Source organism: Cervus elaphus, chromosome 1 (assembly GCF_910594005.1).
Source record: "Cervus elaphus chromosome 1, mCerEla1.1, whole genome shotgun sequence".
Taxonomy (NCBI): domain Eukaryota; kingdom Metazoa; phylum Chordata; class Mammalia; order Artiodactyla; family Cervidae; genus Cervus; species Cervus elaphus.
Window position 1 is genome coordinate 52,501,912 of NC_057815.1, and position 15,557 is coordinate 52,517,468.

At 35.0% G+C, this 15,557-nt stretch overlaps 1 protein-coding gene across 5 annotated transcripts in view; it reads left to right on the forward strand.

Annotated features, from left to right (window-relative positions):
• BTBD10 (BTB domain containing 10) overlaps positions 1-15,557 on the forward strand; it is a 70,146-nt gene that overhangs the window by 43,941 nt on the left and 10,648 nt on the right. For all 5 annotated transcript variants that reach the window (XM_043902711.1, XM_043902701.1, XM_043902694.1 and 2 more), the window contains 4 exons: positions 1,045-1,241; positions 3,233-3,518; positions 5,976-6,078; positions 7,554-7,674. In XM_043902711.1, the coding sequence (XP_043758646.1) occupies positions 1,045-1,241; positions 3,233-3,518; positions 5,976-6,078; positions 7,554-7,674 (707 nt within the window). The remainder of the gene's footprint in view (positions 1-1,044; positions 1,242-3,232; positions 3,519-5,975; positions 6,079-7,553; positions 7,675-15,557) is intronic.

Below are 15,557 nucleotides of genomic sequence, written 5' to 3' on the forward strand. Positions count from 1 at the left end.
TGAGATCTTAGAGCATTTATTTGTCATTCATTTATTCATTGTATTTGAAATACATTTAATTATTTTATATTTTAAATTTGGGATAACATTTGAATTGTTTACACTGTTTAAATGTAACAATTCATGTATAACTGCTGCACTTAAATCATAAGCATTCTAAGCAAGCTGCTTCTATCCTGTCATGTAACAGCATTGTGCACATAGTACATATAACTTAATAGGTAATTGTGTGAATGAATGCTGTCAACTAGAATATCTTAATCATCTTCAGTTACTCACTTCCCATGGGCAGATTTGTTCTATGTAAGATATTTTAAAATTTTAAATTCTGTTACTTTATTTAGTCAGTGCTATTAGCTTTTTAGAAAAATACTTTTCAGAACTTTTCAAGAGAGTCCAATCAAAATGAATTGATTGGAGTTAGCATGTATTCTTTTTTTTTTTTTTTTAATTATTTTTCGACAATGTTTTATGGCATGTAGAATCTTAGTCTTATACCCCCTACATTGGACTTGGGGGGAGTCTTAACCACTGGACTACCAGGGAAGTCCCTAGCATGTATTCTTATTAATTGGCAGCAAGACCAATTACTTTGTCCCATACCTCAGTGTTCCAGTTTAAGAGTTCCAGAAGCTGGTGCTCATCCTCTCCTTTTCCCTTACAAACAGCAAAACCAGGAGAACACTTGAGTTATATTTAAGAGATTTGGATGGTCTCTATTGCTAGTACTACTACTGCTAACTACTACTGCTACCTCTTCTACTGTGATACTAACTCAACAGTCAGTTAACCTTTCTGGGCTTTAGTTTTCTCATCCTTAAAAAAACTGAATTGGAGTATGTGATCTTTAAAGACATAGTGTTCCAGAATTTATAAAACCTGCAAGTTTAAAATAAATTAGGTTTCAGAATTGTTAAGTATAATAGCATTTGACTGTTGCACTTCAGAATATTAGTAGTTTTATATTAATTGGGAGTTTTTATGGAAAGTGTTTGCAATTTCATGTTCTACTTTTATGGTTAATTTTCTTTTCTAATTTATCAGCACTCCCTCACGTGTTGCTAAAGGAGCTGTCGACCACACCAAAATGAGTCTGCATGGTGCTAGTGGGGGACATGAGAGATCAAGAGATAGACGAAGGTCAAGTGACAGATCACGAGATTCATCTCATGAAAGAACAGAATCTCAGCTCACTCCTTGTATTAGAAATGTTACTTCTCCAACACGACAGCACCATGTTGGTATGTAAAATCAACTAAACTTCCCAACAGGTTTTGTTTTTTTTTTTTTTAGTTTGGCTATGCTGCACGACTTGTGGGATCTTAGTTTCCTGACCATGGATCAAACCCGGGCCCTGGCATTGAAAGTGCTGAGACCTAACCACTGGACTGCCAGGAAATTCCCAATGCACTTACCTTTTTAAAGTAGTAATAACAGTGAATTATGCCTAATACTTTACAGTAAAATTAACATCTTACTTCTTTTCAGTTGCTTCTGTTTTAACTTAGCTTGATTCTTGCTGTTAAAAAAAAAATACTTAACTAAATGAAACTTTAAAGTACATTTTTTTCAGAGTTTGGGACAGTCTTATAAAAGAAATAATTTGAACAGGCTTTACAACTGTAATATGTAGATTATAAATTTTTTTCAAGTAATTTTTATCTTTTGAGATATATAGCAGTGGTTTATTTAAAATAATCTATAGTAAATTATTGATAAGAATCCTTGTTAATCATACTAAAAAAGGAAGTGAAAGAGTAACCATCATGGAGTCATTTAGCTTGACTTTCGACAATATTTTAAATTTAATTAAAATTAAATAAAAAACAGAGGAGGAAAAGGAGGGTGGAAGTGGGTTTTTTTCCCCCTTGACAGCTCAGGTCTTGATTCCTTCCTACTCTTTTTTATAAATGAATGCTGTTCCTCCAGGTAAATACAATGTGAGCTTGCTGATTTTCAGAAGTGGCAAATTAAATATTTTGACTTACTATTTGAGGCAGTTTCTGATTACCTCATATAAATCAAAATCATGTATATTAGGTCTAATTATGTGGAGAGGTTGTCAGTATCTAAGTAGGTCTTTAAAGTCAGATTAATGCTAATAAGCTAAGAACCTACAAAAGTGTAAATAAGAGCTGACAGTTTGTTATATGCAAAGTTTAGTATCTGGGAAGAGAACAGGGGATATGATAAGTTATTTTATTGCTTTAGCAAATTTTACTTTTAGGGTGCTACCAACATTGTAGAAATAGGCACTACAAGGGAGGTGTCAGGGTATCTCTGGAGATACAGCAAGCCTAATTATATAACCAGTAAAGCTGTACAGAGTGTTCTAAGTAGCCTGAGTCATGAAGGAATTTGGCAAAAGCTGATGAAACTGATGAGATGGAGGTACATTTTTAGGTCACCTTTAAAGTTTAGTAATCTAATCTCTGAAGGAAACATCACAAAATCTTAGTTTTAATTTCCCTTTTGTAGACTGTTGGAACAGCTAAAGAAAATTTTCTGAATTTTAACAGTGTTTCTTTATATTAAAATTATAGGTAATAATAATATGATCCTATAAAATTTGTAGCAGTGCTTTTTTCAAAAATGAGAGTGAGAAGAAAGCAGTATATCATCAGCTATTAAACCACTTAATTTGGTAAAACATTAAAAGTCATTTGAAAACATAAATACTTCTTAGTGTCTGTGGTAAAAATATTTTCTTCCTTTGGTACCTTCCTTTTGTGAGATAAATTGCTGGTTTGGGGGTTTCCTTATTAATGTAGTTAAGAGTCCAAAGTTTGTACTTTGTATTTTCAGAATAGTATTAATACTTTCAGTATTTAGGATGGTTAAAATTGTTATTAATCTTTTACTGACTTTCAATGCTTGCTTATTTGACTTAGAATATTCTACTCCTTTTGTTTCTGTATATTTTTAAGTAGAGCAGTAATATAATTCAATTTAATTTTGATCTTAGTTTGGGTCAGCATTGGTTAGGTATACATCTTTTTTAAAAAGTCTACAAAATTAATTGTTTTAGAAAACAATGTAATGTTTTAGGTTTATTCCTAGAAAATAAATGAACATTTATGATGTTCTGTGAAAATGTTATCTGAAATAAAAAAAGCAGAATTGCTGTGATAAAAAATACTTTTCTAAATCACTATTTTCAAAAGATATATATATATATCTCGTATTTTTTAAAAGAAAATTTGCATAAATTTGTTTAACATCTTTATTTCAGAACGTGAAAAAGATCACAGTTCCTCTCGTCCAAGCAGTCCTCGTCCTCAGAAAGCCTCTCCAAATGGATCCAGTAGCAGTGCTGGGAACAGCAGCAGAAACAGTAGTCAGTCAAGTTCAGATAGTAGCTGTAAGACGTCTGGGGAAATGGTGTTTGTGTATGAAAATGCAAAAGAAGGAGCTCGGAACGTAAGAACATCAGAACGAGTGACACTTATAGTGGATAACACTAGATTTGTTGTAGACCCATCCATTTTTACTGCACAGCCAAATACAATGTTGGGCAGGTTTGTATTATTATGATTCTTTGTATTATTAATAAAAAGCACTTTTCCATTACATTTTTAAAAAAGTTTTACAGTAATTCTCTAGTGGAATACAGTGTTGCTGTTGAGCTATGGATTTTAAATAACTTGTTCAAGTTAATCCAGCTAGAAATTGTAGAGCCAGATCTTGAGCTTGATTTTATTTTGAATAATGTTTGCTGTACCTAGAAATAGCAAATGCAGTAGTTAAATGAAGACAGGATACTTAAAGATCTGAAAACATAGATTGTATTTGACAAGATGAATTTAACAGTGATAATGTTTCCTTCACTTGGGGCTCCCAAATTCAATCTTCAGATACAGCAGACATCAGCATTTGGTTAGCTGAAAAGTCAGCATGAGTTATCAGTTTGATATATTTACCTTAAAGAAATAATGCTAACAAGTAGTCAGTAGAATGAAGGAGAAATAATGGTCTCTGAATCTGTACTGGTCTGGAGTAATAGATTAATATAACATTTGTAGTTAAGGGAACCCATATTCTAGAATTGGTAGAGAAAATATGGGCTGTAGTTATGGGAACTTCAGAATAGACTTGATTTTTCAAGTCTTTTAATTGGAGTCCAAAGTTTGTACTTTGTGTTTTCAGAATAGTATTAATACTTTCAGTATTTAGGATGGTTAAAATTGTTATTAATCTTTTATTGACTTTCAACTTTTACTGACTTACAAACACCTTTTAATTGGAAAATTAGTGCCTTTTTTCTATTTGTTCTAATATAAAATGAAGGAAACATAAATGAAATGGAAGTTTGCATGAGGTTAAAAAAGAAAACTTGAATTTTTTGCTTGGTTGCATATGAGTAACTATTTGGGGTACCTGTGTATGTGTGTGCGTATGATTTGTAAGTATCTCAATCCAGAACAAATGCCAGCATGTGACACTGTTTGCATTTTGGGTAGACAAATATTTCCTTTTAACATTGGCTCTAGACTTTACATCTGTAAGGAAAGAAATACTTGTACTCTATAGGCTTTTACATATTATTAGAAGCATAGGAAAGACTCTTTCTTAAAAAAATCAAAGCATAGTTTATTTATTTCCAAGACATTACAACAAACAGTAAAACTTGAAGGAAAGATTGTTGATGGGAGATTTTTAGGAGGATAACTTGACACTGATCATATTTTATATTTTTACCTAAACTTAAACAGTTGAAAGGCAGAAGTAGGTATTTGAAATTTTTCTTCAGCTGATAGGCTACATTTTCTTTTAAAAATAAATTCAGAAGATTTTTTTGTGTTTGTGATCCATATTTATCTGAAAAGTATAACTTTCCTTTTTTGTAAAAAGTTCAAGTATTTGAGAAAATTGCATGACATTTGATTCCTGAAAGACTTGCTTCTTTTTTTCCAAATCAGTGAAGGCTTCTTTTCATGTCAGTTGACGAAAGCATGTCGTTGGGGATGAAAATTAATATTCATGGGAACTGTAAAAAGCAGTTGGCATTCTTTTGGAAACTTTGAAATAAGAAAGCTTTGTTCTTTATAGGTTCTATGTTATTAAAAAAAAAGAGGGAACTCTTTAAATTGGGAAATTGTTGAATAGGAAACTTAGATCAGCTATATCGACTTTAGGAATGATGTCATTGAATTTAGAGGTTCAGATTCTTTTAATCACACTTTAAAAATTTGCTTGGAAATTATGCATTCAACTTTTTGTTTTGAAGGGCATATTTAGCAGATTGCCTCTTTTTAAAATATTTACTGTTAAAGGGCCAACAGCATGACTTGAAAAAATAGAAGTTCATCTGCATCTTCTTTTTGTAAAAATTAATATTATGAGCTTGTTACTTATTTAGAATTTTCATTCTCTTCTTCATTCCTCTCTACCCCAGTATTTGATTGCTTATTTTTCAGTTCTAGGATGCCAGTGTAAGAGTTTTGTGCAGGATTTGTTACATTTATAGTTTTGTGAAAAGTAAAATAATCTAATCTGCCTATATTTATTTTACTTTTTTCTAGTTTAGATTATCATACGTGCTACTTAATAGACTAACTTTGCATTGAAGATAGTCGTTTGCCCTTCCTCCCTCTCTCCCTCTTCTCTCTCTTTCATTTTTTTCTTTCTCTGGATAAAATTAATATAAGAATCTCTCCTAGATTGTTTTTTTTTCCACCCCTGTAGAAAAGGGACTGGAAAGTTTTTTACCTTTTGAAGCTTATTAATTTTTGAAGCTTAATTAATTTTCTCATGGGGAATCTTTATTACTGTTTCCTCCTACAAAAAAAAAAAATTTTATAATCCTTTATTTATCACATTTGCCAGAGTAAATGTCTGATAAATGTTTGTGGGCTAATTTAATGATATAATTTAATGCTAAAATTATAATTCCTTTTTACTTTTGTACATGAAAATAATTTTCTCTTTTGGAGGGATAGCCTATTGATTTATTTCTCAATTACTTGCTACTATAGGATGTTCGGATCTGGCCGAGAACATAACTTTACACGTCCTAATGAGAAGGGAGAGTATGAGGTGGCAGAAGGAATCGGTTCTACTGTATTTCGAGCAATTCTGGTAAGTGCTGTTCCTTGTGTGTGTTGATTGAGTCAGTTGACCCTTTCTCGGTAGGTACTTGGTTTGAAAGCAGAATTGTATTTGGATATCTCTGGAAGTACCCAGTGTATTTTTAAATATCATTTAATTCATTTTCTTTTGGAATGTAAATATAACATGATAAAAATAAGTGAATTTTATAACCTTTGCAAAAATAAGATAGGGGTAATTAATCTCTCAGGTCTGCATAGGCAGCTCTTTCAAGGGTTTAGTGGTAACATTTCTATAGTCAGACTATTCTACTTTCTTCAATTCTATTAAATACAAGAAGTTGATAATTTTTTGCTGTCACAATAAATGTGACTACTGGATTTCTAACATTTTGTTGCATATAACTAGTGGTGGACACCTAGGAACGTTTGAAAGCCATCTCTAAAATGTATTTCCTATCATTTTTGTATTAAAACTTAAATTTTTTAACCTTTTATTTTGAGAAATATTTGAATTAGTACTACAGTCACTACTTGTAATTTTAATCGGTGATAAAATTTGATTCATAGCGTGTGACAGTTTATTTTACAGTTTGAAAATATGGTTTCTTTAAATAGTTTTGTGGGAAGACGAGAGGGAGGATCCTGAGGTACAAGACAGGAAAAGTAGTTGATCGTGATCAGTACTAACAAGTACTTGGAAAAGTACCAGAAGATCTCTTGCTTGATTCATGTAGCAGCTTCAGAAATGGTGTTACTGTGGCTCTGAACATCAAGAAGCTTGAGGCAGATCTTAATTTTTTGGGAAGTGCTTTCTCAGCTGCCCATACTTCCATTTGTCCCTTAATGGTATTGACCAGTTACTCCATGACTCAGCTGTGGAGTAACTTATCTATAGCTCTGGGCCAGCCCCTAACAGCATTTCAAGTAGATTTTGGAAATAATAGCTATTATTGTTTGTACTTCTGTGGGAAACACCAAAGAACAGTATTTGGAAGAAGAATAATTGTGTGTTCTGTTTCCATATATTTGAATACTTGGAGATGATTTTGAAGTTCTTTACTAAAAACCTTATGTTTTGCCCCATTCTCTAGGTAATAGTTAAGGTAACGTAAAGTATATCATTTAACTTCCTTAAAATTTCTTTCAAAAATATATGGTAGGTATGTAGACAAATAACTTGTAAGGGGGGAATACATGTGAGTTAGCATGGTACAGTAGAGAGAAGAGATGCATAAGTAATGAGGAGACCTGGGTTCTAACTTTATCTCTCTTGTTAAATAATTTCATAACTGGAGGAGTCAATGAATCCATTTGGACATAAATTTTTCTTGTCAGTAAAGCGAAAGAGTGGTTAGGTGAACTGAGGTCCCACCTAACTTTAAAATTCCACAATTCAGAAATCTCAAGAGTATCACAATTTTAAAAAATTCTATCAGCCCAGTCTTAAAAACACATTTTGTCTACCTTGTGCATTCTTTTATGCATTCTTTATTTTTTTTTCAGGATTATTATAAAACAGGAATAATCCGTTGTCCTGATGGCATATCTATTCCTGAATTGAGAGAAGCTTGTGACTATCTTTGTATCTCTTTCGAATATAGTACTATTAAATGTAGAGATCTCAGTAAGTATGATGTTTTATGTGTGAGTGGTTTGTAGAGTTACAATGTATTGGAATGAAATACCTGAAATAGTGCTGTTTACCTAGACTTCAAGTATTTGTTTAATTGAATTCTAAAACACTAATACCGTGAAGATTTATGAAAGTCCACAGAGATCATTGTTTGGTACAATTTTCCAAAACTTTCTTTCAACTTAATAATTTTTTTTGTTTGTAGAGTCTCCCATATTTATGCTTCTATTTGTTCTTCCTCTGTCATTTTTTGCCAGTCTGTATCTCCCACCTTGGTAGCCCTGACTTTGTCCAAGTGTGGTATTTGGCTTCACTCCTCAGATCACATCAACCAAGAATTTATAATTTCTTTTTGTATTTGCCATGCAATATAACATCCTAAGCAACTATGGAAGATACAAATCATTCTCAAAAAGAGTATTTGTCATTAAAGATCTTAGATTGAATACCAAATACCAGCCCTCATTTATACAAAGAATTAAATGGCTTTATTCAGGAACTTCAAATATAGTCTCAGAGCAAGTCTAGAACTTTGGAAATCCTAACTCTTTGATTGATATTTTCCTGTCATATTACCCCCCTGCCCCCATGCCCATCCCTTTTACTGTTATGTTATGCCTAAGAAAAAAGGTGATTATACACAGAAAATTTAAAATGTATATGAAAATTATCAAATGTTGACTTGGTTATTAAGTGGTTGGAAAAGCCCAGAAGAAGAAGATGTCATTGTGGGCTAGTAGGATTAGGGAAGAGTTCAGACGAGACAGGTTGTAAAGAGTGAACAGGAATGATTTAGCAGTAGTAGAGTAGGAAGGTTAGGGGATTACAGACATGAGTGGTATATTTTGGAAATAACCTATATAAGAGACTGTATTGGGACCAGAAGGAGATGAGAATAAATATGGGGGCAAGATTGTGGAAGGTCTTAAAATTAATATTCTTATATTTTATGCTGTATAATGTGGGAAGCCATTGTAAAACTTTGCTACCTGTGCTTGTAGATATATGTTAGTCCCAAGTATATGGTTATGTTTACTTCATTACCTAAATGTAACACTAGCTTAGCAAAGTGGAGCCATATTTTTCTGAAACATTGCTGTATTAGAAATTACGAATGGGAAACTTGTAGGGCATCTATTATATATTTAAATATAGCTATCCTTCATGCTTAATTATAGTCTAATTCTTAAAAATGAGTGGTCCTGATTAGGTCTGTCCTTAAGTACCAGTTTTTCTTTGTTTTTATTTGTTTGACCAATATTCTTTTAAAGTCTCCATAAAAATATCAGTAGGTGAGACAAAGATTAGGTGGTCCACCTCTGAGTCCATTTCTATATAAATGATATTTAAAAGTTTAAAACCAATTAGTTGGACAGCTGAAGCATACAGCTGTAAACTTGAACAAATTTGCTGTCTTTTCACATCTTAAAAAATGTTTTTAGTTGAAATCATGAGCATTATTCTAATTTATAAATTCTTGACTTCATAAAACCTTCTATAAAGGTTTTGTGCTTTTTAATTCATGGGAACATTTTAATTTAATTGCATATGACTAAATGTTAAATTTTGGTGACTGTCAGATTAAAAAGACACTAGAATTCCTTAAAGATAAATGGATTTTAGTTCTGTAATACTTTGGACATTATTTACCTTGTCATCACTATTAAATATCATTTATTTGTTACAAAATTAGCAATTCTCATAGGCTTTATTAAAAGAAAACTGTATAGAATCTGAAGAGATAGAAATGGTCTTGTAAAATATGAAAGTGTACTGTAGGTGTAGACTTGAGTCCAAAAATGATTTTTTTCCTGCAAATATGTGCTTTTACTGAATATTGTAATGGTACTTTACACTAAAATGTCTGTTTATCTCTTACTTAAAATTATAAAAGTACTCAGTGTATTGAATGTATTGAATACAGCATCCTGGATTTCTTGGGCAGGTTACTTAAAACCTTATTTCTTAGTTGTCTCATCTTTAAAATGGGAGACTAATATTACTTACCTCACAGAGTTGTTGTGAAGATTAAATGGATAGTGCTTGACACATAAGAGCTTTCCAGGTGGTTCAGTGGTAAAAAAAAAATTAGCCTGCCATTGCAGAAGGAGGAGATGCGGGTTCAATCCTTGAGTCAGGAAGATGATCTGGAGGAGGAAATGGCAACCCACTCTAGTATTCTTGCCTGGAAAATCCTATGGACAGAGGAGCCTGGTGGGCTACAGTCCATGGGATTGCAGAGTCAGACAGGACTATTTCCACATGAAAATATATTGTGAATAACTATATTAGAAGATATCCTTTAGTTACAACTTGTTCAGTGGTTTACATAGTTATTGCTCATTTTCTACATTTTTATTGAATGCTCATTTTATACCAAATACTAGGTATGTAAAAGGCAGTAAGAAAAGACAAGATCCCTTCTCTTGTGATGCTTGCAATGTAGTGGAAAAAGCAGATAAGTAAATTATATTGTGTTAGAGGAAGAATGGGGTACTAGATGAGCTTGTATGAGCTGTAGCTAACTCAGGTGTCAGGGCTTGAGAAAGCTTTCTGGAGGAGAGGGAAGAGGAAGTGTGTTTCAGGCAGAAGGAATGCTATGTTTGGAGGCAACTAGGCTTTAATTTCTTCTTTGTCCTCATCTTCCCAGGCAAGCACTGTAATCCAGAGGAGGTTTTGAGAACCAGGGCTGACCTCTGGAATGAAGGCCTGGGGCTAAGAGAAATGAAAATACAGTGTCCCAGGTTAAATTGGTATTTGTTCAGTCTCTTAAGGTGTGTCCTACTCTGTGACCCCATGGACTGCAACACACCAGGCTTCCCTGTTCTCCACTATCTCCTGGATTTTACTCAAATTCTTGTCGATTTTGTTGGTGATGCCATCCAACTATCTCATTCTCTGGCACCCCCTTCTATTCCTGCCCTCAGTCCTTCTTAGCCTCAGGGAATTTCCCAGTGAGCTGTCTCATCACATCAGGTGGCCAAAGTATTGGAGCTTCACCATAAGCCCTTCCAGTGAATATTCAGGGTTGATCTCCTTTAGGATTGACTGGTTTGATCTCCTTGCTGTCCAAGGGACTCTCAAGAGTCTTCTCCAGCACAATTCCAAAGCATTGATTCTCGGCGCTCAGCCTTCTTTATGATCAACTGTCACATCCAAACACAACTACTGGAAAACCTTAGCTTTGACTATTCGGATATTTGTTGGCACAGTGATGTCTCTGCTTTTTAATACCCTGTCTAGGTTTGTCATAACTTTCCTTCCAAGGAGCAAGCATCTTTTAATTTCATGGCTGCAGTCACTATCCACAGTGATTTTTGGAGCCCCCAAAAATATAATCTGTCACTGTTTCCACTTTTTCCCCACCTATTTGCCATAAAGTGATGGGACTGGATGCTATGATCTTAGCGTTTTGAAAGTAGTGTGGAAAATGAAGTTTAAAGTTTGCAAAAGGACAAGTTCAGAAGGCCTAGGAAGAAAGGCACCATCCTTGTGGGAGACAGTGGGATTACAAATGAAGATCAAAAACTGAAGTTACGTTTAATTTATTTTAAGAAGGGATATTAAGAGGCAGAGACTACTTTTAGAGTCACAGAAATAGAGACACTGAAACAACAGACACGTGTATGTTTTCTCTCTGTCTTGCCCTCTTTTTCAGTTTATAGCATTAAACCAATTGAATTTGAGGACGCGGACTATACCTTTTCACTCTGTGTCTGTAGTGTCAGGCACATAGTAAGGACTCAATAAGCATTTGTTGAGTAATAAACAAGAGTTGATGAATAAACTCTTTTATTCCCTCATGCATTTTTAAGACACTTTTCTACTTATTGTCTTCTCTAGTATCATTAGTCTTTCCCTCTTCATAGAGTAATCCTCAGGCTCAAACATACTCCAGTCTGACCTGTGTCTGTTGTAGGCATTCAAAAATACATGATTTGAAAATTTTTGAGCTTTTCACTGATTCTTTGAAGTTATTTTTTTGTAAGAATTAGCAGAACTCTATTAGCCTTTACCCCGCTTCATTTTGCGCTCAAAGGCCAAACTTGCCTGTTACTCCAAATATCTCTTGACTTCCTACTTTTGCGTTCCAGTTCTCTAAGATGAAAAGGACATCTTGTTTTGGTGTTAGTTCTAAAAGGTCTTGTAGGTCTGCATAGAACTCTTTAACTTCAGCTTCTTTGGCATCAGTGGCTGGGGCATAGACTTGGATTACTGTGACATTGAATGGTTTGCCTTGGAAATGAACCGAGATCATTCTGTTATTTTTGAGATTGCACCCAAGTGCTGCATTTCAGACTCTTTTGTACTGTATCTTGCTCTTTGGAAGAAAAACCATGACAAACCTAGACAGCATATTAAAAGCAGAGACATTACTTTGCCAACAAAGGTCCCTATTGTCAAAGCTATGGTTTTTCCAGTAGTCATGTACAGATGTGAGAGCTGAGCCATAAAGAAGGCTGAGTGCCGAAAAATTGATGCTTTTGAACTGTGGTATTGAAGATTCTTGAGAGTCCCTTGGGCTGCAAGGAGATCAATCAATCATAAAGGAAATCAACCCTGAATATTCATTGGAAGGACTGATAATGAAGCTGAAGCTCCAATACTTTGCCCACCTGATGGGAAGAACCAACTCATTGGAAAATACACTACTTCTGGAAAAGATTGAGGGCAGGAGTAGGGGGCAAAAGAGGATGAGATGGTTGGATGGCATCGCCAGCTCAGTAGACATGAATTTGAGCAAGCTCAGGGCGATGGTGAAGGACAGGGAGGCCTGGCGTGTTGCAGTCCATGGGGTTGCGAAGAGACACTACTGAATGACTGAACAATGACAACAAGAATTAACACGTTCATTATACTGCCTCCTATTCCAACTACTGTGTCTTTCCATTTATTCAGTTTTCTTTTGTCTTTCTGCAATGGTCTATGTTTACTCTTTGATAATTTGTATTTTTGTTACTGTTGTGTGTAGAATATGTTCAGATTTTCTAACTGCTAGCATAAAAGAAAATTATTGAATTTTCTATATTTGTGTTTAGCCACCTAACTGAACGCTGCTGAATTCTAGTAGTTTTTCAGTTGTTTCTTACATGTTCTTGGTAGATAATTGACCCTTTTGTAAGTAAAACTTTTTATATCTTTTTGTCTTGCTGAATTGATTATAATATTTTGAACAATGTTAAATTTAGTGGTAAATCTGGTATCTGTCTTTAAAGGCATTTCCTTTAGGTTTCACTGTTTTGTTTTGTTTTTTCCTTGATTCTTTCTTCAATACTCTGGCTCTTTGACATCCTTATTTTAGATCTTCTGCTACTTTTTTTTCTTACCTGCTTCCTGATCATTTATACGTTGAGTGTGTTCCTTGCCAACAGTTTTGTCTTCAGCTACCAGTCCATCCTAAAGGAGATAAGTCCTGGGTGTTCATTGGAAGGACTGATGCTGAAGCTGAAACTCCAATACTTTGGCCACCTCATGCGAAGAGTTGACTTGTTGCAAAAGACCCTGATGCTGGGAGGGGTTGGGGGCAGGAGGAGAAGGGGACGACAGAGGATGAGATAGCTGGATGGCATCACCGACTCGATTGGCATGAGTTTGGGTAAACTCCGGGAGTTTGTGATGGGCAGGGAGGCCTGGCGTGCTGCGATTCATGGGGTCGCAAAGAGTTGGACACGGCTGAGTGACTGAACTGAACTGAACTGAACCTTCGCTCTTACAGAATCTATACACTTAATCTAAGTAATGCTATTCATCACTGGGACTTCAAATATTGCCTATACACCATAGGTTTCCAGCTCTTTATCTCTAATTCCTAATTACAAGCTTTATGTTTCTAGTGTACTATTTAACTTGTATAACTTTTTTCTCTTCTTAATCAGGCTTTCAGTGAATTCCATGCATATACTACATGTAGTGATGAACAAGAAAGACTTTTTCCCTGTATTTATGGAGTTTACAGTCTAGTGGGGAAGACAGACATTCAAGAAGTAATGAAAAGCTGTGAAAATAGAGCGAAGAAATGAGATACTATGACAGATGTATGGTAAATGGGCTATGAAAGATCATTATCTGAATCAGTGACATAAAAGCTGAGACCTAAGGGAATGGAAAAGAGAGTGAGAAGGTCTCCAGGCAGCAGAAATGGTATTTGCAGAGGCTTTCAGGTTTGAAGGAATATGACATGCTTAAGGTCCTGGAAGAAGGGACCTATGGCTAGATTGGAAGAGATAGTAGTGTTTGAGTGATGAGACATAAGGCCAGAGGATAGGGAGAAAACAAAATTGGTTAAGTGTTGTATTAACTGTTCATCCTGTACCAAGTCCTATGCTAAATTTGGGGGATGCAGCAGGAACAAACCAGGCAAATCTTCCTGTTCTAATGGAACTTTCTCTCTCGCGGGGGAGACAGACAACAGACGAGGTAAGCAATAACGTGAACAAACAACATATACGTTAGGTAGTGATATGTGCTGAGGAGGGAGAAGAAAGGTGAACGAATAAAGTGTAGTTTGAGAGGCCTTCATTGCAGAGGAAAATTGAAGTAAATTTCAAGCAGAGGTTAACAATGAGAGCAAGTGTTGAAGCCGTTTGCCTGGTAAGTTCGAGAGTAGCAAAAACACAAAGGAGTTGGAGTAGAGTGAGTGAGGGTGTCAGTAGTGGGAGATGAGGTGGTTTAATGCCTTTATCTTTTGACTTTACTCTGAGTAAGATAGGAACCATCAGAGGGTTTTAACAGAGAAGTGATATGATCTGTAAGGATGCCATGTTTTACCATTTCATGAGCACACTGTTCACACAGAATTCACTTTAGAGTCATGCAGTGGTGTATTCCTGATCTGATGTATATTTTAAAAGAATCACTCTTGGCTGTTGGGTTGGAGATGGACTGCAGGGGGAACTAAGGTAGACACAAAGAGGTAATTAGGAAACTGTTATCATAATTTAGGTAAGAGATGATGGTGGCTTAGATTAAGGTGGAAGCAATGTGAAATGATCAAATTCTGAATATACTGGATGGTAGAGTTGTAAGGATTTACTTGTTGAGACTGAAAAGAGAGAATAGTACTTAAACTATCTAGAAGTGTGGAGTCAACCATTGATTGAAATGGGGGAAGACTTCATGGGGGGCAAACACTTAAAAGCTTGACTTTGGATGTAAGTTTGAAATATCTGTTAGACATTCAAGTGGAAATGCTGAGCAGGGCATTGGGTATACATGTCTAAAGAGAGAAATGTGGACTAGATATTTATATGTGGGAGTCATCAGAATTTAAAGTATTTTTCTTTAAATACTATCGATAGTATTTAAAGAAAAAAAATTTTGAGTACTGTAGACACTGATCTTCTTCACATAACCTCCTTTTTCACATAACAGGCTTAAGGACCAGGTTGAGGATTAGGGACTTTTATTCTGAGATAGCACAAGCCATGAAAGGTTTAAACTAGAGACGTCTATTTGTGTTTTTTTGGCTGCTGTGGAGAAAATGAAGGCAAAAGCAGCTGGTGAGTTTTACAGTGGGACAACTGAAAGGCTGGGTTCAGTGAGGATTGTCAGAGTACCTACATGTGACCTCTTCATGTGGGTTGGGCTTCTTCAAGCCTGGAGACTGGATCAGAGAGGAAACATCTGAAGAACAAGCATTCCCAAGACCAAGGCAGAACCACAAGTCATGTGCCCATCACCTCTGCTGTGCTCCCCTGGTTACAGGCAAGTCAGTCTAACCAGCCTAAATTGAAGGGGAGAGGCATTGGACTTCTACTGGGAGGAAATATCAAAGTCACATTGCAGAGAAGTATGTGGCATGAGAGACTTTTTGGCTGTCTTTGGAAAATAGCATCTTTCAGAGAAAGAAATAGCGCAGTTCAAGATGTATTTAA